Source organism: Pogona vitticeps, chromosome 3 (genome assembly GCF_051106095.1).
Source record: "Pogona vitticeps strain Pit_001003342236 chromosome 3, PviZW2.1, whole genome shotgun sequence".
Classification (NCBI taxonomy): Eukaryota; Metazoa; Chordata; class Lepidosauria; order Squamata; family Agamidae; genus Pogona; species Pogona vitticeps.
The window spans coordinates 89,304,748-89,330,000 of record NC_135785.1 but is presented as its reverse complement, the minus strand read 5'-3'; the positions used below and the strand labels follow the sequence as shown (position 1 = coordinate 89,330,000).

Here is a 25,253-nt window from a genome sequence, read left to right as displayed (position 1 = left end):
ACACACCTGGAAGTGAAAGGAAAATCCGATGCTGCAAAGAAAAATACTTTATAGGAACCTGGAATGTAAGATCTAAGAATGTAAGAATGTAAGCTGGATGTTGTCAAACAGGAGATGGCAACAATAAACATTGACATCCTGGACGTCAGTGAACTAAAATGGACAGGATTGTGCGAATTCAATTCAGATTATTATCATATCTACTACTATGGGCAAGAACCCCATAGAAGAAATGGACTAGATCTCATGGTCAAGAAAAGAGTGGGAAAAGTTGTACTGGAATACAATCTCAAAAATGATAGAATGATTTCAATACGAATCCAAGGCAGACCTTTCAACATTACAGTAATCCAAGTTTATGCACCGACCACCGATGCTGAAGAGCCTGAAATTGACCAATTCTATGAAGACTTACAACACCTTCTAGAACTGACACCAAAGAAAGGTGTTCTCATTAGAGGAGACTGGAATGCTTCAGCAGTATGTGGACCGAGAACTCCCAGAAGTGCAAGCTGGATTTTGAAGGGGCAGAGGATCTAGAGACCAAATTGTTAACGTGCTGGATTATGGAGAAAGCCAGAGAATTCCAGAAAAACATCTATTTCTGCTTCATTGACTACACAAAAGCCTTTGACAGTGTGGACCACAACAAACTATGGCAAGTTCTTAAAGAAATGGGAGTGCCTGACCACCTTATCTATCTTCTGAGAAATCTATATGTGGGACAGGAAGCAACAGTTAGAACTGGATATGGAACAACTGATTGGTTCAAAATTGGGGAAGGAGTACAACAAGGCTGTATATTGTCTCCCTGCTTATTTAACTTATATGCAGAATATATCATGTGAAAGGCTGGACTGGAGGAATCCCAAACCAGAATTAAGATTGTCAGAACAAATACCAAGAACCTCAGATATGCAGAGGATACCACTCTGATGCAGAAAGTGAGGAGGAATTAAAGAACCTCAATGAGGATGAGAGTGCCAAAAATGGTCTGAAGCGCAACACCAAAAAACCAAGATCATGGCCACTGGTCCCATCACCTCCTGGCAAACAGAAGGGGAAGATATGGAGGCAGTGACAGATTTTACCTTCTTGGGCTCCATGATCACTGCAGATGGGGACAGCAGCCCTGAAATTAAAAGACACCTGCTTCTTGGGAGGAAAGCGATGACAAACCTAGACAGCATCTTAAAAAGCAGAGACCTCACCTTGCTGACAAAGGTCCGGATAAAGCTGTTTTTTCCAGTAGTGATGTATGGAAGTAAGTGCTGGACCATAAGGAAGGCTGACCGCCAAAGAATTGATGCTTTTAAATTGTATTGCTGGATGAGGCTCCTGACAGTCCCCTGGACTGCAAGGAGAACAAACCTATAAATTTTGAAGGAAATCAACCCTGAGTGTTCACTGGAAGGACAGATCCTGATGCTGAGGCTCCAATACTCCATCTCATGAGAAGACTCCTTGGAAAGGACTCTGATTTTGGAAAAGTGTGAAGGCAAGAAGAGAAGGGGACAACAGAGGACGAGATGGTTGGACAGTGTCACTGAAAGTACCAACATGGATTTGACCAAACTCTGGGAGGCAGTGAAAGACAGGAGGGCCTGGTGTGCTCTGGTCCATGGGGTCAGGAAGTCAGACACGACTTAACAACTAAACAACAACAATACATGGAGAGTATCATTCCCTTGTTTTGAGGGAGCCCTGGGATTGTGCAGCTTGCCCAAGGCTGCACATGCAGATAGAACAGCTTCATAAAGATTGGGTTCCCAAGCCATTTATATATTTAAAGCATTTTTATTCTGCTCCTCAGCCAAGGCAGATTCCCTGAGTGGTTTACAAACCAGTAAGCTCCTGCTCTTCAGTTTACACTCAGCAATTTTTGGTGATAGAACAGCTTGTCCAACTTATTCTCTTCCCCGTTATTATTTATACGGGGATTCGACTTCAGGACCTGAGCTCTATGCAAAATGTCACCCCTGTAACGTGAACACTGAGCATATGCAGAGTGCTTTCTTTTCAACCCGTCCTCTCAAGAGACTTGGAGTTACGCTGGAGGAGAAACTGTTACTAAGAGGCAAGGCAGGTGAGCCTCCATCCCTGGCATTTCCAGTGGAGGAACCACTGTCCCTTTCCCCCTCACTCGTGGGCAGGCTGTGTTGGCAGCCGTCCAACCGTTCAGAAAAAAGCAGGGCAAACTGAGGCGGGATTGCTCGAGCCGCGGCTACTGCGCAAGCGCCCTTTGCCACGCGCCTGCTCAGTAGCGGCGAGGCGGCGCGGGCGGGGAGGGGGTCCGGCTGCCTCCTACCCAGTTGCCGCTTCGTCAGTCGAGCTACTCCTGAGGCGCCGGAGGGTGTTGCTCGGCGTCCGCCCCGTGAGGGAGCGCGACGGAGCGAGGGGCGCGCTCGCTATGGAGCGACGGGCCTGGCCGGGGCAGCAGACCGCAGGCGGAGGTGGCGACGGCGACGGCGGCCCTTGAAAGCCGCGGGAGCCGCGGAGGCCGCCCCAGGAAATGGCCACCGAGCCCCCGCGCTGTGCGAGCAGCAGAGAGGCCGAGCGGCTTCCTCGGGGCGGCAGGGTGGACGTCCCTCCGAGCGCGGCGTCGGCGGCGACAGAGGCCACCCCAACGGCGTCGGCGGACGAAGCGGAGGATGGAGGGAAGGTCCGGCTCCTGAACGGCTGTGTGCCGCTGTCTCATCAGGTGGCCGGGCACATGTACGGCAAGGATAAGGGCGGTAAGTGACAGCCGGAGGTGGACGTCCCCCCTGGGGCGGGGGAGAGAGAGAGGAGAGCCCGAGGCAGATTGGGTCTCCCCTGGGGATTTGATTTGAAGGGTGGCTGGACGCTTCCCAAGCAAGCCTTTCGAACTTGAATCTGTCCGCAGGAATAATCCTCTCACCACCGTCCCTTGTTGTTGTTTTTTATCTCGTTTCCTTTCTCGTTTCCTTTTCTCCCTTGCCTCTGATTCGGGATTGAAAGGGAAGAATGCGTGGTTTGGAATAGTGGCTGTACTGTTGATTTTTTTCCTTTTTTTTTTTTTTTTTTTTTTTAGCGTGGGTCAGGTTTTTCCTTCCCTATCATATCTGTGGTCCTGTGTCAATCAGTGAACCCAGAGTTACTTTATTTTATCTCCCCAACAACTTGCTTAGCTGGGGCAATCTGTGAGAGTGCTGTATCGAAGTGAGCTTGAATGGCACATTAGGGTTCTGCGAAGTCGGGTTAAGAGAAGTTAAAGACCAATCTGTATGAGGCTGTCTGGCTGTAGGCTAAATTGAGATTTTTTTTTTCTCCTGGGTCCCTTCTACCACACCTACAAGCCACTGCTCCAGCTAACAGCTTCAGTGGCATAGTATTTAAGTAATTGTTGAGACATTTCATTTTTTTAAAAAAAAGGTCTTCAAAAGAAATTTGAAAATGTTTGTACATCAGAAGTTAAATGTAGTAGTGAAATTCTTGTGAAATTTGGGTTTGCTTTTATTGTTTTGTTATAATTTCACATGGTGTTCTGTAAGCTACCCTTGTATATACAACTTGGTAGTTGTATGGTATTTTTTTTCTTGGCATGCATTAATGGAGCAGTACTAGAGTGGCATAGTGTTGTCCTTCCCAGCAGACTGTTTGAAGTCCTCTCTTATAATAGTTTCCATATTGTGTTTACTGCTGTACATGCTTCTTTGTTGTTCTGTCTTCCTAAAATCATGCAGTCTCCTTTTGTTTGTCTTTAAACCTTCATGTATACATGCAAGTTCCTGCTTTTATTGTTGATATCTGAATTGTAACTTGACCTATAACATTTCTAAACAGGAAGCTTTCAACCTGAAGAAAAATGCTTCTCTCTTCCTTATTTGCATACCCAAGTAAAAATCTGACAACATGTAGGATTGTCAGTGCTCCTGCTAAAGAAATACCAAAGCTGGGTTAATAGGAGACTTCTTGTAACTTTCTACAGGAAACAAAGAAATTGCCAGAAAAATAAGCACATTGAAGTATCTCCTGTTTTGAATAAACAGAAGGTTTGGTATGCATTAGTAAGTGGTTTCACAACTTATGGAGATAATGTGTTTCTTCTTGTGATCTTAGTCTTTCTTTTGAAAGATGGATGTAAATGGAGACAAGGAAAAGGGAAAACTGTAATGAACTAGTACAAAGAGGAAGTTGAAATGATTGCGCCATTCATTTCTGGAATTAGACATGATGATAAATTCCTAGTAATTTCTCACATACCCAGTCAAGGAACTTTGGAAGAGTTTATTGGAAATTCCAGCATAAAAAGCAAGTGCTAATTTGCCCAAGTAAGTTTCATACCCAGGCAGGAGGTTGAGGTTTTGCTTGGTCTTTTCCATGTCTGAGTCTAACACTTGAACACTGTGCCACAGTAAACATTTTATATTTTTATGATGCAAGAGGTGTATCTATAAAATACAGAATGCAAAACCAAGCATTCAGGTGGAAGTGCATAGAGCAAGAACACTCATCTAGTGAATTTATAGCATCTAAAATAACATATATTAGTTGGTGGCTAACACCACAAGTAACTTCTGCCATTAACTACTATTTAGACTTATGGGAGTATTTATATATATAGATATGAATACCCTTGCATAGGCAGACATCATGAGGGTCAAACCCCCTGGGGCTGGACCATCCAGTCACCTTCTGCTGTTGCTGTGCCACGATCCTTTCCTATTGCTCCAGAGCTCACTGTCTGTGAGCCACTCTTTGACCTTGCAGTGAAGCTCGTCCTCCTGCCAGGAGTGGCTTGCAGATCACAAGCTTTGGAATGATAGGAAAGGATCACGGAGCTCACAGCAACAGCAGAAGGTGCGTGGCCGGTCCGGCCCCAAGGGGCTGGACCCTTGTTATGTCCACCTGTGTGGGGGTATTCATTTTCATATACTTATGCTTCTCTTGAGCTATAGTGAGTGCTTTCTCCAGATTTTAAAAAGGGATCCAGAGTCATTTATTTCTTTCAAATATTTTTGCCCTACCTATTTCCTAAAAAAAGGACCCAGGGCAGCTTACATTATTAAAAAGACAATATTTGAAAGCCAAAAACAGTAAGTTATACAAATATTTTAAAAAAACAATTAAATATTATCATTAAAATGTAAGATAAAACATTATTAAAACAGATTCAAAAACAAAAATACAATCCATCCCATTTAAAAATCCCTGTTAGACAGCCAATTTCTAAGGGAAAGGTTGCCTGAAGAGTAAGGTCTTTGACTGCTTGCGGAAAGATAGCTAAAATGAGCCCAGCCTGGCCTCCCATGAGAGGGAGTTCCAGAATTGGGAGGAGCAACAGAGAAGGCCCTTTCCTATGTCCCCACCAAAAGCACCTGTGGGACTGAGAGAAGTGTCTCCCCTGGTGATCAAGAATTGTCCTGATTACAATGAAACTCCAGAATTAGTGATGTCATGGTGTTAGTGCATGGTACGTTGCATTAGAGAAAATGAATTTCTAGCATTAGTATATGGGAAGGATCCACAAGTTATTCAGTAGCAAGCACAATGCGTATTGAATGTATATATTGTGTTTTGTTTAAATCCAGTGCAGTTATGGTAATGGAGATTTTAACGGCACTCGCCTCATGTTCAAGCTAGGCCAAACCTAAGGACAACAAAGTGGGATTAATGATGATTGAAGCAAGGAAGCAGGAGTCATAAACACAGTATATATGAAATCCAAGTTCAGTATTTTCTTTTTCTATATACGACAGAATATGGTACTGAATATAGAGGTCAGTTCTTTAAGAATCTTAGCTTTCATAAAAAAAGAGAGTAAATAAACGCAGCATATTTCTTGCCTTAATGACTTAAACTGCCTTAGAATTTATATACTGTACCTTGTTTCCCCTCTATAGTTTATTAGAATAAATATATAAGGTAAGAAAATATACAAATCTCTTTAATTTACATAATATATAGAGATCACAGATCTGAGTTTTTCTTCTTCCAGGTCTGGATTTTTGTTTTTGCAGAATTTAAGTCTTTTTAAAGCACTGTACACATAGTTCTGCCTATGTTAAAGTAACTGAACTTTGTGGCTTTTATCTTATGTATCCCTGTATTCTTTGCATTCCCTTACCTTCGAAATCTAGACTGCATGTTCTGATTTTTCTTTGGGAAGTGGCATATATGTTAGGCTTCTGTGACCAAGTTATATAAGAGTTGAGATCACTTAGATTGTTTGGGGCTGCAGGTGCTACGTGCCTTGCTCCCTGTGTGTCAGTCTGCACCATCCCAGACCTGCTCCAGAGGGAGTGACTCATAAACTAATGTACTTTTAAGTACTTTGTACCTAGAAAACTCTGGGAGATATGCCATAAGCAAGAATCAACTTGATTGCACATAATTAGTTATACTGTATCTACTTCCACAGATTCTAAAATGACACCCATTATAAATGTACGATTATAAATATAAACAAATAGAATTAATATATTCGCGAAGGCTTTCACAGCCGGGATCTAATGGTTGGCTGTGTTCTAAAGGTTGGCCGTGTTCTGAAGGTTGTTCTTCTTGGCCGTGTTCTGAAGGTTGTTCTTCCTAACGTTTTGCTAGTCTCTGTGGCCGGCATCTTCAGAAGACAGCAACCTGTGCTCTGTGGCCGGCATCTTCAGAGGACAGCAACCTGTGCTAGCTCTCTATAGCATATTTTCACCCAGTCTTGGAGAATGTAATTAAGCATATTAAGCATAACACCTTAGATGTCTCTTGGAATCTTGCATACAGAGCACAGGTTGCTGTCCTCTGAAGATGCCGGCCACAGAGACTGGCGAAATGTTAGGAAGAACAGCCTTCAGAACACGGCCAAAGAGCCCGAAAAACCCAGAACAACCAAATAGAATTAAAATGATCTATATATTTCACTGCTGCGATATTGAGACAATGGGACATATTAAAATGCATTTCAAAACTCACTATAAAAGTCTTTGTGTTTCACTGTTAATTATTAGCCTATAAAGGCCTTCATAGGTACAGAATTATATAGGATCCTGTTGAGAAAGCTATCTTTTCCTCTCTTTCTGTTGTAAGTCCTCTGTTCCTAGTTAACACAGGAAGACCTGTTTAGTGGAAGGGCTTGCATGAGAGTTGTTCCTTCTTGTTCATTATGGAGAAAACAATTTGTAAAATTAAAAGTATTTAAATTTATCTCACTGTTTGAAGATCAAAATTTCTTTATATTTCTAAGGAAAGATACATGAATATATTTATTTTCTTGTATCTTAGGCATATTACAGCATCCTGATGGCACAGTTCTCAAACAGTTGCAGCCACCACCTCGTGGTCCAAGAGAACTAGAATTCTATAACAAGGTAAATGTTCTCTAAATACATGTTCTAAATAGCTGAAGAAATCACACCTTGTTATTGAGTTGTATACCTGTTATAGGGAATATCTCTCTGTACTGTCGCTTTCCCAATTTGGCACCTAAATTGCTAGCTCTCTATAGCATATTTTCACCCAGTCTTGGAGAATGCAATTAAGCATATTAAGCATAACACCTTAGATGTCTCTTGGAATCTTGCATACAGATGGAAACAACAGGACAAGAGGGAGTAGTGGTAGAAAGAAAATGGAAAAAAGGGAAATCAGTACTTAGAAAATGGTAGTGTTCTCTCAGCAAGAATTTAAACATGGTTGTGGCCAATCTGATCTTTCTTGGTGTTGGACTTGCTTGAACACCAGTTAGTGCCTGTATTTATTTTCCCCGTGGTTGGCACCATAGTGCTCTTTCTCCTGCAGTTCCATGTATTCTTTTGTAAGGGAACAGGAAGCAGGTTCATCATACCAACTCCTTCTCTAGCCAACAGATGGAATGGAGTGGGCTCTTTGGCTTGATGTTATTGATGGGGAGGGGGCAAACATCTAATAGTCCTAAGGGCCTTGACTGAAGCCAGATCTACAGTGCTTTCTTTCTGGTCCCCTTTCATAGGGTAGCAGCCAGTTTGATAATGATGGAACACTTTCTGTTAATGTGAAATCATGTGATGCTGGAAGCTGGAAGTTTGTAATTAGTAGTTATTACTGGATCTGATGAGTTACACATTTTAGAAGTTATTTACAGTTTGCCAATTGAATAAAAACACTTTAAAAGTATGGACACTTCTGTTTGGAAATGCAATTATGAAATACTTTGTGGTTCAGTAGCAAGGATATGTATTATGTCCCTTTCACTGGAGTTGCCTAGGGTAACACTAGTTTGTACAGGGAGAGAAATATAAATAAGATGTTACTGTGAGCACTCTTGAACAGCGTGTACTGAAACATCAGTTGCAAATGATTCCATTCCTATTAAAGCTAAAAGGAATCTGCAGTTGCCCTGTTTAGGAATGGTTTCATGCAGTGAAACATATTTTCTGGTAAGGCTGATTTTCTGGTAAGGCTATTTTCCAGTGTAAGCCATTTAATTATCTGACAGCTATATTGGCATGGGTTTGGAGTAAATATTTTTTAAAATAATCCAAATTAATCATGAATTAAGAATCATAATTTTGATATTTGGATCCTGAAATCAACCCATTAGCAAGCTTCAATTATTTTATGGACTACATAAAAGAAATATCAGCTTTTATTCTGTTGACTAATTTCTCTTGTCTGCTTGATCTGTACTGTTTTCTGTCACCATGGAGCTGAGTGCAGTTTTGTTGTGTATGTATATAATGGATAGCAGTAATCTGTAAATCTACTAACTCAATTATATGGTCTCATTCCAGTTACATTGCACAAGGGAATGAACAACATGACTGTCATTCTGCCTTTGAAAAATATATGATTAACATTTTGCTTTGCAGCTATTACCAACAAAGGGTCAAAATTTAATCTTGTACAGAAACTAGTGCAAACTAATTTGCACAATTGATGGCATTTGATGTCTCGTAGGAATTAGGCTGAATGTTGATCTGAAAGCATAAAGATTTAATAACTTGCATTTTTGAATAATGATATAGTGTGCTGTATGGTTTTTCTGCAAGATGCTATTGATAAAAATTGATATTATTGTTCACTGTATTTGAAGTTGTATCTCTAGCATGATGTTAAGAGAAAGCTGAACAGCATCCTTGTGAGATGGGCAGTAGAATTTTTCATATAATTTAACAAATGCAGTCGATGAAAAAGTGATTAAGGACTTTTAGTTCTTTTATTAATGAGTAGTTTGTTTGAAGACATATTCAAATAGCACTTTAAAAAAATCAAAGCTGTATCCAGAGTTGATAGGCTGTATTAAGAGATCTGATATTTACCTGGTTCTTCCTGTCAAATTGCTTTCCATCATTGTTTCACCATTCTGATATGGCAGTCTACCAACAATTCTTTGCTCCTTTGGGCAAAATGCAAACATATGATGTATAAGTAAATTCTCCCAGTTGCTATTTTGCACCTCAGCTGAGGTGATAGAGAGTTGCTGGACTTCTCTCATGCTCCTGTCTCCACCTAGGCCACTGTTACTCATACAAACACTTTGTCCAAAAACATGTCAGAAATTTACAACAATGTGTAATATAATTAATATAAATCTCAGTGGCAAATTGGTACAATATAAGATGTTGGTGTAGGCATTTACTGTTGTGTGGTGAGTTATGCTGTTTGGTGTGCAACAGCAAATTCCTAGTCTGATCTTTTAAGTTGCAGCGGTTTGTCATAGAAATTTATACTGAATGCATTATGACAGTGACAGTAAGTTTTTGGCCATTGTTATTTCCCTCATCTACACAGGCCCCTTATAACTTGTGAGCCTCTAGTGCTGTATCAGACTGTGAATTTCAGTTCTAATTTTATAAGAAAATACTCATAAATATTATGAGATTTCAGTACTATTCAAACTCTCGTATCCTTCATTTTCATATTCCTTGTATACTGTACTCTTAGACACTGTTTACCTTTGGTCTTTGAGTGGATGATCTTAAATGTACCGAAGTTTTAAATACTCAGAGTTGCTTGTCAGTGATGGAAATTTTTAAAAAACTATTAATTGCTTCAAAGTAAGAAAAAACAAATAGCAAAAATAGAGATACAATAGGTCTAAACATAAAATTATAATATTGCAAAAGCAAAGAAAAATAGAAAATAAAAAGGGGGAAGCAAAGCAAAACACAAGGGTGTCTGGCACATAGGCATCTATGAAAAGTGTCCAAAATATCAATGCATAGTTGCCATCTGTATACCATCTGTTCATATGTTGATATTGTTGTAAGGTCTTCTATCTGCTGCATTACTGGTGGTGAGCATCTATTTTTCCAGTGTTGCAATTTCAGTCTTTTTGCAGTTGTAAGGGCACAGAGTATCTATCTGTGCTGGCTAGTTAATTTCCAAGAAGCAGGTATATAGTTTAAAAGTACATGAGCATCACCAAAAATCAAAGATTGGTCCAGTAAAAAAAATTGAGTAATAACTCCTCTCCAAAATGATCTTATAATTGGGCATGACTATAACATATGATCTGTCTGTGACTAGGAGATGCATCAGGAGAATCACAGCACCAACATTTAAATGATTTGCTCAGATCCTTCCTAAGTTGCGATATCCAGTATATTCTAAACATGTTGGGTGAGCCACAGCTTAAGATATATAGATATCTCAGGTATACTGGCAAGTGCTGTCTTCTATTGATTCTGTAAAATAACATGATCCACTTCCCTGTTGCATTCATCTCTGAGACCTTCTGTATCATGTTTATTATCTGACAGTAAATGATTATTAAAAAAATTGTTTTCTTGGACTGATGGAATATGCATTTTCAAAAGTACGGGAGACTTTTAATCACTCAATGCTGTTAGACTGTACTTAAATATCAGAAGATGCTGTAACTGTAGATACTGTCATTTGGCTGAAGCCAGCAGGTCACATCTGTTTCTCAAGTAGGCAAATGGCAAAATTTTCTCATCCTCTCCATTTAATTGATCTAAGGTAAAATTTCTCCATCTGTCTGCACCCTCCATGAAAATTCTTCCCAATTTTTAAACTGGGTTACCTCATAAAGTTAATTTAGCATGTGAAAATGGCTTGAATTGCAATTGTTGTGGCAATATGTCTCGTATGTCTCTTTAATGCAGATATTGTTAGGGGAATGGAGTCTCAGCATATTTAGACCCCAAAACCATCCACTTGGAGAGAGGCTTCATATGGGAAGTTTCCAGAAGATGCTGAGATGGATAATTTAACTGTGAAACAGACTATCAAAATCTTACTATTTTGATTGTGGAGCAGTCAAGTTAACTAGATTTAATGCACTTATCTGTGAAATATTTCTGGGAATCTGTATTCCAAGACAGATAATTATATCTGGGTATTACCAGAATTGCCAGTCAGGAAAAAAAAAAAGCATTCTGTGGGATTTTCTCCCCTTGGCAACAACTCAGATTTTGTCCAGTGAACTGAATGACTGGACACATCTTCAAATTTATTAATGACCTTCATTAATTGTGGAAGACTTGGGTTCAGAGATAAACAATAAAATATCATCTACATAAAGAGTAATTTTGAATTCATGAGAATTATGAACAAAGCCATGAAATGTTAGGATTCTGTCTAATGGCACAGGAAGTGGTTCCAAACACAAATCAAATATAAGAGGTGAAAGAGAGCAGGCTTGCCTGATGCCCCTGGATTGTTTATCACAGATTCAAATGTATTTCTTGTTTTTTCATTTTAGGTGTATGCTCCTGAATGTGAAGACCCTGTATTTCTAGAACTCCGAAAATATTTGCCAAAATATTATGGAACCTGGTCACCACCTACTGCACCCAATGGTACTAACTGCTAAAGTTACAATGTGCTAGGCACTAATGCTATGTCAACTTCTGTGCTAGTCCTGAGAATGTCAGAAAAGTAGTACATGGGAAGTACATGATAAAGCTTTGTTGTGTAGACTATCACAAAATGGTAGAATTATATGCTTTGTTGATGAGGGTAAATAGGAGCTGTTTGCTGGCAGCTACACTGATTTTGCAATATGATTGAAATGACATTTAGACTGAGAATAGCTCATGTATGTCATAATACCCATAATTGGGTGTCTCATGGTAATGAGGGTACCATTATGATACATTTGTATAAATGTAATGGTACCGATTTAAGTCAAACCAAATTATATTCACAAAAAAATATTGCTCATAGGTAGAGTCTATAAATTAACCCTGTGGGTTAATATATTTGGGACAGATGGAATTAAAATATTAGCTACTGTTTAGGGAAGGTGCATTGAAGTGCTCTGGATGGCCAGTAGTTTTGAAAATACTGTACATCAAGTACATTTGCTTGACATAAAACTCTAGTGCAGTGGTTCCCAAACTTTTTCCACTTGCAGCTTGCTTGACCTGTCCCAGAGCCTCCCTACACAAAAAGGTGCGTCTGCATCTTCTCTGCAAGTGGGCATTCGGGGACACAGGCGCAGCTCACCCTGGGCTCTGTGCTGGGGCACAGGCAGGACATTAGGCATGATCCTGGCCAGCATTCAGGAAGACCCACTGATCAAGGAAAGAGATGTGATAGCGGCAAAGGATGAGAGGATTCTGCAGTGCCCCAACTGGATTTTGCAGTGCCCCAGGGTGCCATGGCACACAGTTTGGGAACCACTGCTCTAGTGTAAGGGTTAACTGAGCTGAGTTCAATCAGCCAACTGCAGGGCAGATTATCACACAACCCATGGTTTGTCTACACCTATGTGGTTGAAACAAAACTAAGGGAATCTTTTGGCAGCTTAAAGGCTTGTGTGGTTCTATTTGGCATAAGCTTTTGTGGACTTTAGCCCAGTTCTTCATTTTTGATTTATTTCCTCTTGGTTACTTTCCTAGTTACCTTTTCCTCTTGGTATCTCGGAGGCTTGCATGCTTATTGATGAAGTGTAAATAGGGGTTGCTTTCTGTCAGTTCAATCAGTTTGTCATTAAGATTGAAGTTAATGTATATAAATCTGTAAGTGTTGGCATGTCTTCATGGCACCAACTATGTTTCCATTGGGCTTTTTCCTGCGGGATGAGGGGAGGGATTGAAAACTACCTCAGTTGTCACTGCCAGTGCTATAAGAAAGAAAGTTAAAAGCACTGCTCCCTAGCACTGTGAAGGGAGTTGTTCCTTTCATAAAGCACTCAATACTTTGTCAGAAAGCAACATTCTCTCTAATTTTCAGCCCCATTGGGCAGGGCTCTGCCTCTCACGTTCATGACTTTGCCCTGCGAATGTGCGCAACTCCTCCCCCCCCACGGGGTTCCATCGCAACTGAAACCACAGTGGTTGAAAACAATTGCTGTGCAGAGCAGGAGAAAAGCTGCACAGAGAAAGATGGAGGCCGGCACACACAGCCACATTTCTTAAAGGGAACCTTGCTAGAAAGTTATCCTGCAGTTTTGATCTTTTTAAAATACTAGGACCAGATTACAGGGGATGCAGCAAACTGCCTCCTTATATTGTCATTCTTACCCATCCATCCCCATCTGAAAAGGAAAACAATTTTGCTGCAAGTATGCAGTCTGTCCCCTTGGGATTTTCTGGGGGTGAGAGAAATATATACTATTCTGAGTGGAGTCAAGGAGAAATTCAGTTTCTCTCCATAAAATCTTGCATCCCTGCCGGTAGTTCTGTGCTAATACCACAACCATCCCATAACCAAAATGTAGCTTTCCTTTGCAGAATCAATCCTGTGTGGCACAGTTTTTTCAATACCTGTAGGTTATATTTTGGGTAGAGTCTATAAATTAAAATGAACAAGACTTTTTAGCTGTTAATTTTAAAATCAAAGATTTCAGTGGGTTTGCTTTGTTTTAACTAAATTTGGATTTAGTTCTGTAATTCACACCTTTAGGGTCTACTCCTGAACCCTTTTATGTGGCCCATCCAACTATATTACAACAAATTATGGCAGGAATTTTCTGGTGTGTGAGATGGTGCCACTGGTACCCAGAGTTGAGCTATAGCAATGCTACAAGAATTCCTTACTATTACTTCCCATCCCCCACCCCCATGAAAAATACCAGAGGCTTTCTTTTGGTGTCCTTCATGTGCTGTACAATGTGGCTGTAAGACTTTGGGACATGGGGTTCTGGAGGCAAGATATGGATCTCCCCTAGCATCAATGGTAGGATTCTATATACAGTATAATAGTAGTTGGGTGCATGCAGCTCATTAACAATTATAGTAATTAACTGAATCACAAAGAATATAGTTTCCCCTGTCATTTCTTTTCTTCTGACACTATAGAGTAGGGAGGAGGAATTTTGTCAGATTTGCAACTGAGTTGTGCAGTTTAGCATGTGACAGGTACTGCATATGAAGATTTCTCAGCTTATGGCAATTTGCATTTTTAAAATTCATGCAGTTTGCATAATTATGCAATGAGACTTCACCCTGTGTTTCAACTGCTTCTTGGCTTTATTAAGCATCTTAAAAAATTGCATGGTGAACTTTAACATCATATAATTTTAATTTGCATCATTGAAAGGCTAGCTGCTATGATCATCCACTTTCCTAGGTAGGGAGATGCTACTATACAGCAGAATTCAGAAGTAAATTGGTTGTAAGTTGCTGCTTAATCGTTGCAGCTTATTTATTTATTTATTTTATTAGATTTATCCCCTGCCCCTCTAGACAAATAGTCTACTCTGGGCGGCAGATGTTAATTTCTGTTGATGTATGATGAGTGGGGTTCCTTAGTTAGATTATGCTATTGTTTAGTTATATTCTGGTTTATTAACAGACTTGTACCTGAAACTGGAAGATGTGACACACAGGTTTAAAAAGCCATGTATAATGGATGTAAAAATAGGCCAGAAAAGTTATGATCCATATGCTTCAGCCGAGAAGATTAAGCAACAGGTCAGCAAGTATCCACTAATGGAGGAGATTGGGTTCTTGGTGCTTGGCATGAGGGTAAGCTATGGTTCATTTCTGAATTATAAGTCTGTTGATGAGGAATTGAAGCTTATTTCCCCCCCCCTTGGAAAAGTTCTTTGAAGTTCCTATCTTTTTTCTCATACGCCATTTCCTATGATTATGTTGGGGCAATCTGAATTCATTTCCTCCTCAAGGAAAGAAGAGTAGAATATGCAATCTTGTTTTTTTGATTGCTCTTTTTGACTTCTGTCCTAGAAGGAGTATTCATACAGTTTCTTCCTAATATTTTGGCTAGAAACTTGTTTTCATATTCATATTACAGTCTGTAGAGCTTAGTGGCTAATTAGCCCCAGTTAAGAAGTCATCCTAGTGATTTACTGTTGCACAACAAGTCCTGTGGTCTGGTGCAGTACAGCAAATGTCTTAATTTGTGGCCATTCGCAGCTCGGATTTAATATGATGGCGCTATGTCATCAGGCGTGGTTAATACGATTCTGGTCTTTATCCTTTTTTGCTTTTCCACTGTGAAAGACTGTAGCCTAGATAAGCTTTGGAGATTTAATAACAAATTCTTCCTGGTAGCTGTGCTTTCAGCAGTCATTATTCAGTTGGTTCCTATTTGTATGTTCAGTATACAGTATAGAGTTCCTTGTGAAAAGCACAGCCCAGTTCTAAAAATATTACGTATTTACTTTGCCTTGGAATAGTTGCATGTAGAATGTATATACTGGAATCTATCTTTTTTTGTTGTTGCCTAATATTTTAGTCCCTCTGGCCCCTTTTAAAAAAATATTGCAATAAATGATTGAACTTAGCACATTCTCTTTTAGCTACTAATAGATCTTTAAGGCCAAAGAGATCTTTTTAAACTAGAGAATAATGTTGTTAAACCTGGGACATTAAATATTGAGTTTGTGTCTCCTGCCACCATACTTTGGACTCCTCAGTGAAGTCTGAGTTTGCTAAGTCTACGAAAAGTACCCTTTGATCATGTCACTAGTCAACCAGGTGCTATTACAATAAAACCATTTTGTTTCCTTGGAAATTTATTTGATACTGTCTGATTTACCTCAGGCATATTTTGCGTTGAATTTATTTATTTATTTATTTGATTTTTATCCTGCCTATCTGGACCAACGGTGTCTGTCTTCTCTGCACTTGTCTGCCTCAGATATTTTATACTGTAATATTCTTCCCCAGGATCCTGTTAGTAAAGTATTAATTGGCTTATTCTAGTTTTATTGACTGTGGGAACATTTTGTATTTAAACTTATACACTGGATTTCCAGCACAGTAAAAACTAAGCAGTTAGCTTTTAGGCATAATTATGTGATAATTTCCCCAACCAAGTACACAAATAGTTTATTCCTATTTGATCCACATGGAAGTCTTAGTGAGGCTTAGTGAGACTCTGACATAAAATCTGACAATATAAAATTGTTTCATTTATATGATAAAACTGGTATGTTGGCCTCTGGACACAAACAAACTTAGCAAGTGTGTTATTCTCACTTTGGAGAAATTGAGGTGAAAATTCTATTCAGTTACATGATTATAGAAGGGAAACTGTACAGGAGTTCTTCTCTCTTTAAACGGACTTCACTTGTTTAAATGTAGATCTCCAGCAAAATCCTAGGCTACCCTTTATAGCAAGCTCATGTTTCATAATCTTAAGATTCTAGAGGCCACTTGATTCTGGGAGATCATAATAGGCATTCCTGAGCATCCAAAACTTGTGCAGACTAGAGAACAATATTATATATTATTCTACTGAAAATATTTTATAAGAATGTTCACAGAGTTTTGCAAGGCAATTTTAACAGCTGAATGAAGAAAGATCTACTTGGAATTGTTTTGGACTTAGGTGGATGAAGTGTTTGGGATCATGCAAAATACTACATAGGAACTGATTATAAGACAAAGATGTTTCGAAGAAATTAGGAGGAGGAAAACATTACTTTTGTGTATATTTTAAAGGTTTATCACATCCACTCTGACAGCTATGAAACACAGAATCAGCACTATGGAAGAAGCTTGACAAAAGAGACAATAAAAGACGGTAATGTTTGTATCAATGTTGTTCTCTTGCATTACATGAGCAAACCAGTCTTTATTATGAGTATGACCATAGGAAAATTAAGCATGCGTACTCCATTGTATATCCACTGTATTTAAGAAAACTGAGGTAGAATGGAATCAGCTGCTAGTATGCAGAGTTGCCAGGTGGAAGAGATAGATAGTACCTGCTCCATGAGGTATTAAGAAGCAAAGAGAGAAGTATGGTTTATTGCAGCGGTCCCCAACCTTTTCCGGACCAGCTGGGGAAGGCAGAATACCCCCCACGCTCGTGCGCATGCACAAGCGCACACTTTTGCACAAGCGTGCACGTCCGTGTGAGTGCTGCGCTTGTCTGGGCGCGCTTGCACTCATGAGCATGCGCAAACAGTGGCGCGGCGCTCACACGGGTGTGCTGGAGCGTGCCCGCAGGCGCAAACGGGCTGTGCAGGGGTGAATGCGTGGGGGGGGGCAGGAGGTCTGTCTCAGCAGACAGGTCTGACTCAGGCCACGGACCGGCACTGGGCCACGGATCAGGGGTTGGGACCTCTGGTTTACTGGGCAGGATAGTAGTCAAATAACATTTCATTAGGTATTCATACTCTGGTAAGTAAAAATATTGAACAAAAATATTGTGTTGTGTGTTCAAGATTTTCAGAATTCTTAGAACAAACAATTCTGTAAAGTAGAGTGTTGTCTTGTGTATGCATTATGTGGGAGGAGGCGAGCAGATTTTGCTTCAGGACATATCACAGGCTATATGTGAAACAGAACAGTCAGGTCACAGTACAGCAGAAGAAAAGTAGAGATATACTCTCTTCAGTGTAGCATTAGGGAGATGTATTTTCAGTTTTTTAGACATATTCTTAAAGGCATGTCGGGGAAGAGAATCCTGTGCCAGCACACATTGGAGCATGCAGACTGTTTAGCCCTGTACACAACTTACGGGTATAAACCTCTGTTGTAGAACTCGGAGCATGTGGATTGCTGGAATCAGATATTTGTTGGAGTACATCCAGTCACCACAAATCATCCAATACAGTTTCATTTTAAGTTCCTGAACTTAATAATTTTAAAACAGGAAATCTGAATTGGCTGAATTGTCTGAATTTTCAATGTGAAGAAGTGGAATATTGAAGGACACTGCATTACTGAAGCTCAGTGACTTCCAAACTTTACATGATGATGGTCTGTAACTCTTAGAACCCTGTCTATTGGTCTTGTTTGCTAGGAATTCTGGGGGCTCAAGATTGGGAACAACTGCTGTAAATAGTGATTTGAGTCTGAATTCTGTTGCCAAAATAGCTTAACAATACTCTTTATTTTACTTTTTAAAATAGTGCACGTTATGTTCCGAAATAATTAAATCATTCTTATCTGTGGCCACTAACTTCAGTTGTTTCTTTCTTGCAGGTGTGGCTCAGTTTTTCAATAATGGATACAGTCTGAGAAAAGATGCTGTAGCTGCCAGTATTCAAAAGATTAGAGAAATCTTGCAATGGTTTGAAAGCCAGAATCAACTTAATTTTTATGCAAGTTCCTTACTGTTTGTCTATGATGGCTTGTCTCCAGTGACAGCGACGTGGTTAAATGATGACGCTATAATTGAGAGAAGAATGTCTATGAGGCAAGTGCCAAGTGGTAATAAACTGGAGTATAATAACAATATTCATGTAGTCAGTTCTACAGAAAATGGCAAGGTGGAGACCTCTGTGGGCAAAGGCTTCTCTAAAATGTATGGACTTCACAAAAGGCACCAGAGCCAGGTTTCGCTAGCTGTTGAATCTATGGAACAAGACAACACATGGAAGAGCAATGCTCGCTTTTCACAAAAGCATCTGAATGGAAATATTATACCTCAGCTGGAAAAGGTTTTTAGCTGCATGCCCACTACGCTGCCAGAAAGCACAGAGGTTGAAGTCAGAATGATAGATTTTGCGCATGTGTTCCCCAGCAATGCAAGAGATGAGGGCTATATTCATGGTCTGAAGAACTTAATCACCGTCCTTCAAAATATTTTAGATATCTGAATTTTTTTGCAGTGATTTCTATTGGGGGCCAATTATAATGAAAAGCAACAACATTTCTGCACTTGTAATCCTGTTATATGTTGGTTTGTATTGTTCGACATTTTACTTGTCTTTGTACTTTTGGTAGAATGATCATGTATTTTATAATCTTACTCAGGAAAATTATTGTGTAGTTTAGTAAAATGAAAAAGAAACTAATGAGATTAACTGTAGTTATAGGAACTTAAATTCAAGAAGCAGATTGGGGATAACCTTGTATCGGATCAAATGATTGAACTTTCCTCTACCCTTAAATTTTTAGCTTGATTGAAGTCTGTTCATGCAGCCAGAACACTGAGCCATATCTCTAACGGGTTATTAGAAGAATATTGAAGTATTGTCTATGGGTGTTCAGCACATCTTTAAAACTGGAGTTAATCCTATATCTAAGGGATAAATATTTTAAAATCTGTACTTCAATGGAACCAGCATTTTTTTCCTTAAGAAGAAATGATCATAACTTCCACATTTTAAAAATTGGTTAGGGATGTTAATTTTTTTTTCATCAGTAAATGTATATAGCATACCTTTATGGTATACTACGTGGGTGCTAGTGAAGTGGTGGTTTGTTTGCAACACATGTTAAATGTTCTTTTGAAAGGTTTGTGTTTTTGAGGCCGTTTTCTCCATGAGGTTTATATTTTGATACTCATCTAAGGTGGTTTTGGATATTGCTGAGAAGCAACAAAGGTAGATGTGCAATAAATCCATAATGTATAAAGCCAGATATTGATGTAAGGCGGTACTTTGGCCTTTTGTCTGTGTAGGGTTGGATCCAGATTTGTGGTGTTGAAAATGGAAAGGTACCTTTGGTCCATAGAAGGAACTGCAATCCAGCAGGAGCTTCCCATGAGGAAAAAAAGGGAGCGAGGCTACAATTTTCACCAGTTCCCTGTTTCTCCTGCAGCCCCTCCAGTATGGCTTGAGAAGTGGGCTAAGGAAGAATTTGTTAGAATTGCTGTCCTGTCCTTTTCTTCCAGCAGCAGCAAAACTGAACTGAGTGCAAGTATGGATCCAACCTAGAATGAATATGCAGAAATGGAACTTCTGATGGATGATACACTCCATGCTTACAATGGATTCAAGGGAACACAATTGGGAAAAAAATGGAGAGTGTGTCTAGAGCTGTTTGTTCTCCCTGGCTATATCTTCCTTGCCATTTTAACCAACAAATAGCTCATTTTTGAAAACATTTGAACTAGTTTGTTATATTGAATTCCCCATGCCAAAGAATGTCATGTTACATTATAGTAAGTGATAAAATTTACCATGTTTCATGTGGCCAGAATGAGGCTAGTTAATATTCAACTGTGATGATGATGAGTATATGTAAGTCTCAGGTTCATGCATTTCCCCCTTTCCTCTTCTGTATGGATAGAGAGGATCTGTAAAGATTTGGTTCATAGTTTTGAATAACCCCATTATATTGTAACATAGGTAACCTTTTAAAAACAACAATATGTCATGCTTCAATGAAGGAGCAGCTTAATATGTTTGGACAAATCACAGTTTCCTTTGTTCCTTATACTTACTTGTCCTCATAGCATTGTATTGGAACCAGCACTTAATCTTTGACAAATATGGGGCTCTTGTAAGAAGACTGTGTTTAGTTTTTTGTCAGTTAATAACAGTCATATGCATGTGGAAAAGTAGTAAAGAAAATGGATAAATAGAATGAGTACTCACTCTGCTTATAATGTGGTGGTTCACATCAAGCTGTGCAGAGTGTACCTGGCCCATAAATGGATGTGAAGTCGAAAGAATGTAGTATCAGGAAGAGCACATTGCTTGAGCTTAAACATGTAAAAGGAATTGTAGAAACCCATGTTCATTACTCATACTGTCACTGAATAGGCAGAGTTGATGGAAGTGCAGGTCACAGCAGACGAGGAAGGGAAATATGGAACACTTCTTGATTCTTTATTTTATTTTGTGATCTAGCTGAAATGAAACCTCTTAGAAATTCCAGATTTTTTTAAAAAATTCTTAACACTGAATTGTATTCTGGAATTGTATGCCAATTGGACAAAATGTCTTTTCACATATCAGTGTTCACAAAAATGTTACTTCTACTTGGAAGCAAAATACAGTTAATAGTAAAAGGATGTTATAAATGTATATTTTATATTTCAGATGTGTTGGTATAGAAACAAATGATATATTGATACACATTTTAATATAAGTTAAAAAGAGAGCCTTAATAATAAAACCAATGACAGATATTCATAGGTGATAGTAACTTTAAGAGTTATGAAATTTTCAATTTCAGTGCAGTGATTTAAGCCATAATCTGGAATTTATTATGCTATATTATCCTGTTGTTTTTCTTTGCTGCATATAGTTCACTCTGTAGTAGCCAATTAGCTCTGTTCTCACTGGCAATTTTATGTAAACAGAATATTTTTATAGAGAGAGATCTAATGGGAACTTTTAGTATAGGCAGACAGTATTTGTCTTGTACTGGTGGAAATATAATTTTTAATTTCTTTTGGGCAATGAACTATGTGCTTCTCGGTGTTAGTATCATACTTGTTCACTGCTCTTCTCCTTTAAATAATGCATGGCGCTCAGAACATGGTGGACCATCTTGCAGAAAAAACTCATACCTTGTTTTCAGTTGTATAACAGCAGTAATTACTGACTGATTGAAAATTAATCTTTCTTTTTTGAAGAGAGAATGATGTAGATTGGAAGCTGGGGAAGGTTAGGTGTAGTTATAAGTAGCACTTGGGTTTTGACTGTACCAACAGACTGAGATAATTTCATACATGGAGATGTCTAAACAGTTTGGATTAATTTTTTTTTTACTTTTTCATAGAACAAAACATCAAATGGAATTTCTAATGTATTGTTTGCTTTACCTCTGCACACCCTCTATTTTGATTTATAGGCTGATTCCATCATTTTTATTCTATAAGGTTTTATTTTTACTTTTTGGAAGGCCCTTTAGACTGACGTCTGAGTAGTAAAAACTTGGATACATAGCTGGAAATATGGCCCTTCTATTTTATAGACCTTTCCTCATTCTGCAGCATTTTGTATATTTTACAGCTGTGATGTGCATAGAGATGGCTGAACTGGCCAGTGTCACCCCTATTCACCCAATGAGGGAGGTAATTTGATATTTCATTTATTTTGCACATTCAGATGTACACACCTCCCTATGAAATAAATAAGAAAGCCTGCACATTGTGAGACTTTGTTTATGTATCAGAGTGCCCACCAAACATTGTTTTGGGTTAGAGCAGAAGTGGGGAATGTGCTGTCCTCTCACTGTTACTGGACTGTAGCCCCCACAATTCATCCCCACTGGCTATACTTTCTAGGGCTGATGGGACCTACTGCCCCACAGTATCCAGAGTACTACACTTCGTCCATTTGTGATGTATTATAAAGGTGTATTATTTGTTGATATAAACTATGTTCGTATCTCTTTGAACATTTGTGTATAAGCCAGTAACTGAGATAAGCACTAGAAGTTACTCCATAGCTAGAGTCTGAATGAATGATACTGATTTTTTATAAACTGGCTCTTGCCACAATGGCAGGATCTTAAAATACTTCTTCTCATTTGTGAAAATGCTCCTTTTAAATGTATTAAGTGGAAAACTGTACAATCTTACCTGATAGGAATCTAAATTGTATGAATTTTATAGAAAGACATTTTCTTTCTGGATATTTTTGAATATTGGTAATTCATGTAGCATAGATTCAAATGAAATTTAAGAAAATTGTATTATTAAATGTTTAAAAAATTAACTAGTTTTGCAAAACTATGAAATTGTACATAATTGTTTCACTTGAAGGTTGTATTTTCAAACTGAAATTATTTTTGTTCTGTTGTACAAAAATATTTTTGCTTATCTCATACATAATGTACCATTCCATTTGAGATGCTTAGATTTTAAGAAGGAACTATTCTTAATATATAAATCTAATGAAATGTTTGCCAGATCACATCCTGATCTTATGCATTTGTATCTGGCAGTATGCCTCTCTGGATTTGGGGTTCTTGCTCCCTAAGAAGTATGCATAAGCTTGCAACATCAGTTTGCAATAACAGAAGTGAATTAAGAATTACATAGGAAAATGAGTTGTTTGTGAGAAGATTTTAAAAAGAGAATTATATTACATTATCAAATGCTAATGCAGGAAGAGAGAAGGGTACAACCACTATGTCTTGAACCTAATTCATGTTAGTTTTGTGGTATGACTCTTTTAAAGGACTGCAGCACTAGTACAAACTAACTCCTTTCCATATTAGCTGTTTTAAATTATTTTAAATAGTTTATACTATTTGCAATAACCGTCCCTGCTGAGTGCCTTCTGCTTCAGGTTTGGTACCTTTGAATGACCTCATGTAGCATCTCTAATGTGGCATAACAGAATGCTTTAAAGGACAATGAGACTGCATTAGTGTTCCTCTAGTATTAGAGAGCATTGCTCTAGTATTTTAGATTTTGTCCATCCTGAACTAGTTCACATGAAAATTGGTAGGCCATGTGTTTGAATTCACTGTTGTAGAGAAACATGAGCATCTGTGAATGAAATTGTATATTCGGTAACTGAAGACTCTACAGCACAAATGAGGCCCTTAAGGGGTGTTGTCTGCCTCTCCTTTTACCAACCAAGAAACCAAAAATGGTGAGGATGTGTGGCATGTGTACTAATAGCACATGAGACTAGGGCATTTGACAGTATGAGCATTGGGCCCTTGTTCTTCTTTCCCTAAATCCCTTCTCAAGGAGTGTTCCCTCAGAAGTAATTGTTGACCTGGGATAATGTAGCCTTGACTTAGCAAGCTGGAAGCATCATCTTATGTATCTGGGTGTCTTGTTGCTGTTCAGTTCATGGCTGGAATTTCTGAAAAAAAGGAACTCCTCCCTCTCTGTGCCTGTGAACCTCATCTTAGGTTTTGTGAAACTATATGTGAATATTTTCAAAGTGAGCCTTTATAGCATAAGTACTTAGAAAGCAGTTTGGATAATGCAAGAATTCAGATTAGGGGAGAGCTAAAAAGGCAGCAGTAATTTTATAATTCGCTCTGGAATAAATCATTATTTGCTCAAAGTGATTCTTGTCGATCATATCCATCCAGAAGCCTTACAATAAGTTTTGTTTTGCTTGTTTTCTACCAGTCATTCATGCTGATAAACCATTGAATTGGAACATAAAATAGCGAATTATTCAACTGTGAAATATTATTCCATTACATATCCATGAACTAAATATTGCACATTTGTATTTGTGAATGAGAATTTTGTTAACTGGACTGTAGCCCAGTCCAGTATGCACCTTTAAAATTTTCATACTATGAATATTTCTACTGTTCCTGGTTTAATAATGATTCCGACCAGTTTGTAATACAGTAATAGTACAGTAGTTTCCTTAGCTATAAAGGAGTGAGTCCTGCTTATCTAAAGTTTCTCATTATTATTGCAATTAATTCTCTGTATAAAATCCAGCAACAGGAAAGAAAAAATAACAGTGGTATTGGGATCAATGTACATTTACATACATTATTTGAATCATTGCCTATATATGCTTTAAAAGTATGTAGAAATACTGGCACTGGATATAAAATATATCAACTGGCTGAACTGACTTTGAACTAAAATGTCCAAATAGTATGATTTTGCACACCTGAATATGAATGAAACAGAGTGCACATAAGCACTTTAAAACTCTGGGAAGCATACTGGAAAATATGCGGAAGCATGTGAAATTGCACCTAGAGTTGTGTTAACTAATGGGGAGTGGGGATGGGAGTAATTTTACAAGTTAAATGTATTCTAACTGAATGAATGAATGTCTTGAGTTGGATCACAGTAGTTCTGACTTATGCAGTCTGAATTGTGTTGTGCAGTGTCTTTTCTTGGTTCTTGAGTGTTTGAGTGTAAATTATCCTTCTGAGAGGCTTGTTGTTGGACTGAAGAGAGATGGTGGCTATTTTGTAATTTTAAAATCCCTACTATGCTGTATACCAATTCTTTTTGTAATTTGTGTGATATTTAGGTAATTCTAATAGCTGTATATCTGGCTGACTATTAAATTTTCTCTAAGTTATCAATATAGTGTCATGTCCTTGATTTTTAAGTAGTACTTTTATTTATCTTTGTAATTCCTGTTCCATGCAAGTTTTTCTCTAAACTGTTTAGTTCACATTACTGACATTACATTAGTCATATTTAGTATCAATGTGCATTGTACTATATAACAAGTACGATTTCATCAGTTCCCTGTAAGGTACCCTACCTGTGCTCTGCTGCAACAGCAGTAGAAGCTGAGAGAAGGTAGA

At 38.5% G+C, this 25,253-nt stretch overlaps 1 protein-coding gene across 1 annotated transcript; it reads left to right on the top strand.

Moving 5' to 3' along the window:
• Positions 1–2,370: 2,370 nt before the first annotated feature.
• On the top strand, positions 2,371–25,025 carry IPMK (inositol polyphosphate multikinase). Its single transcript, XM_020783110.3, has 6 exons — positions 2,371–2,735; positions 7,234–7,319; positions 11,657–11,753; positions 14,695–14,867; positions 16,809–16,890; positions 18,300–25,025. Exons 1-6 carry the CDS (start codon positions 2,513–2,515, stop codon positions 18,914–18,916), a joined length of 1,278 nt encoding a protein of 425 aa, XP_020638769.3. The 5' UTR covers positions 2,371–2,512; the 3' UTR covers positions 18,917–25,025.
• Positions 25,026–25,253: the final 228 nt, after the last annotated feature.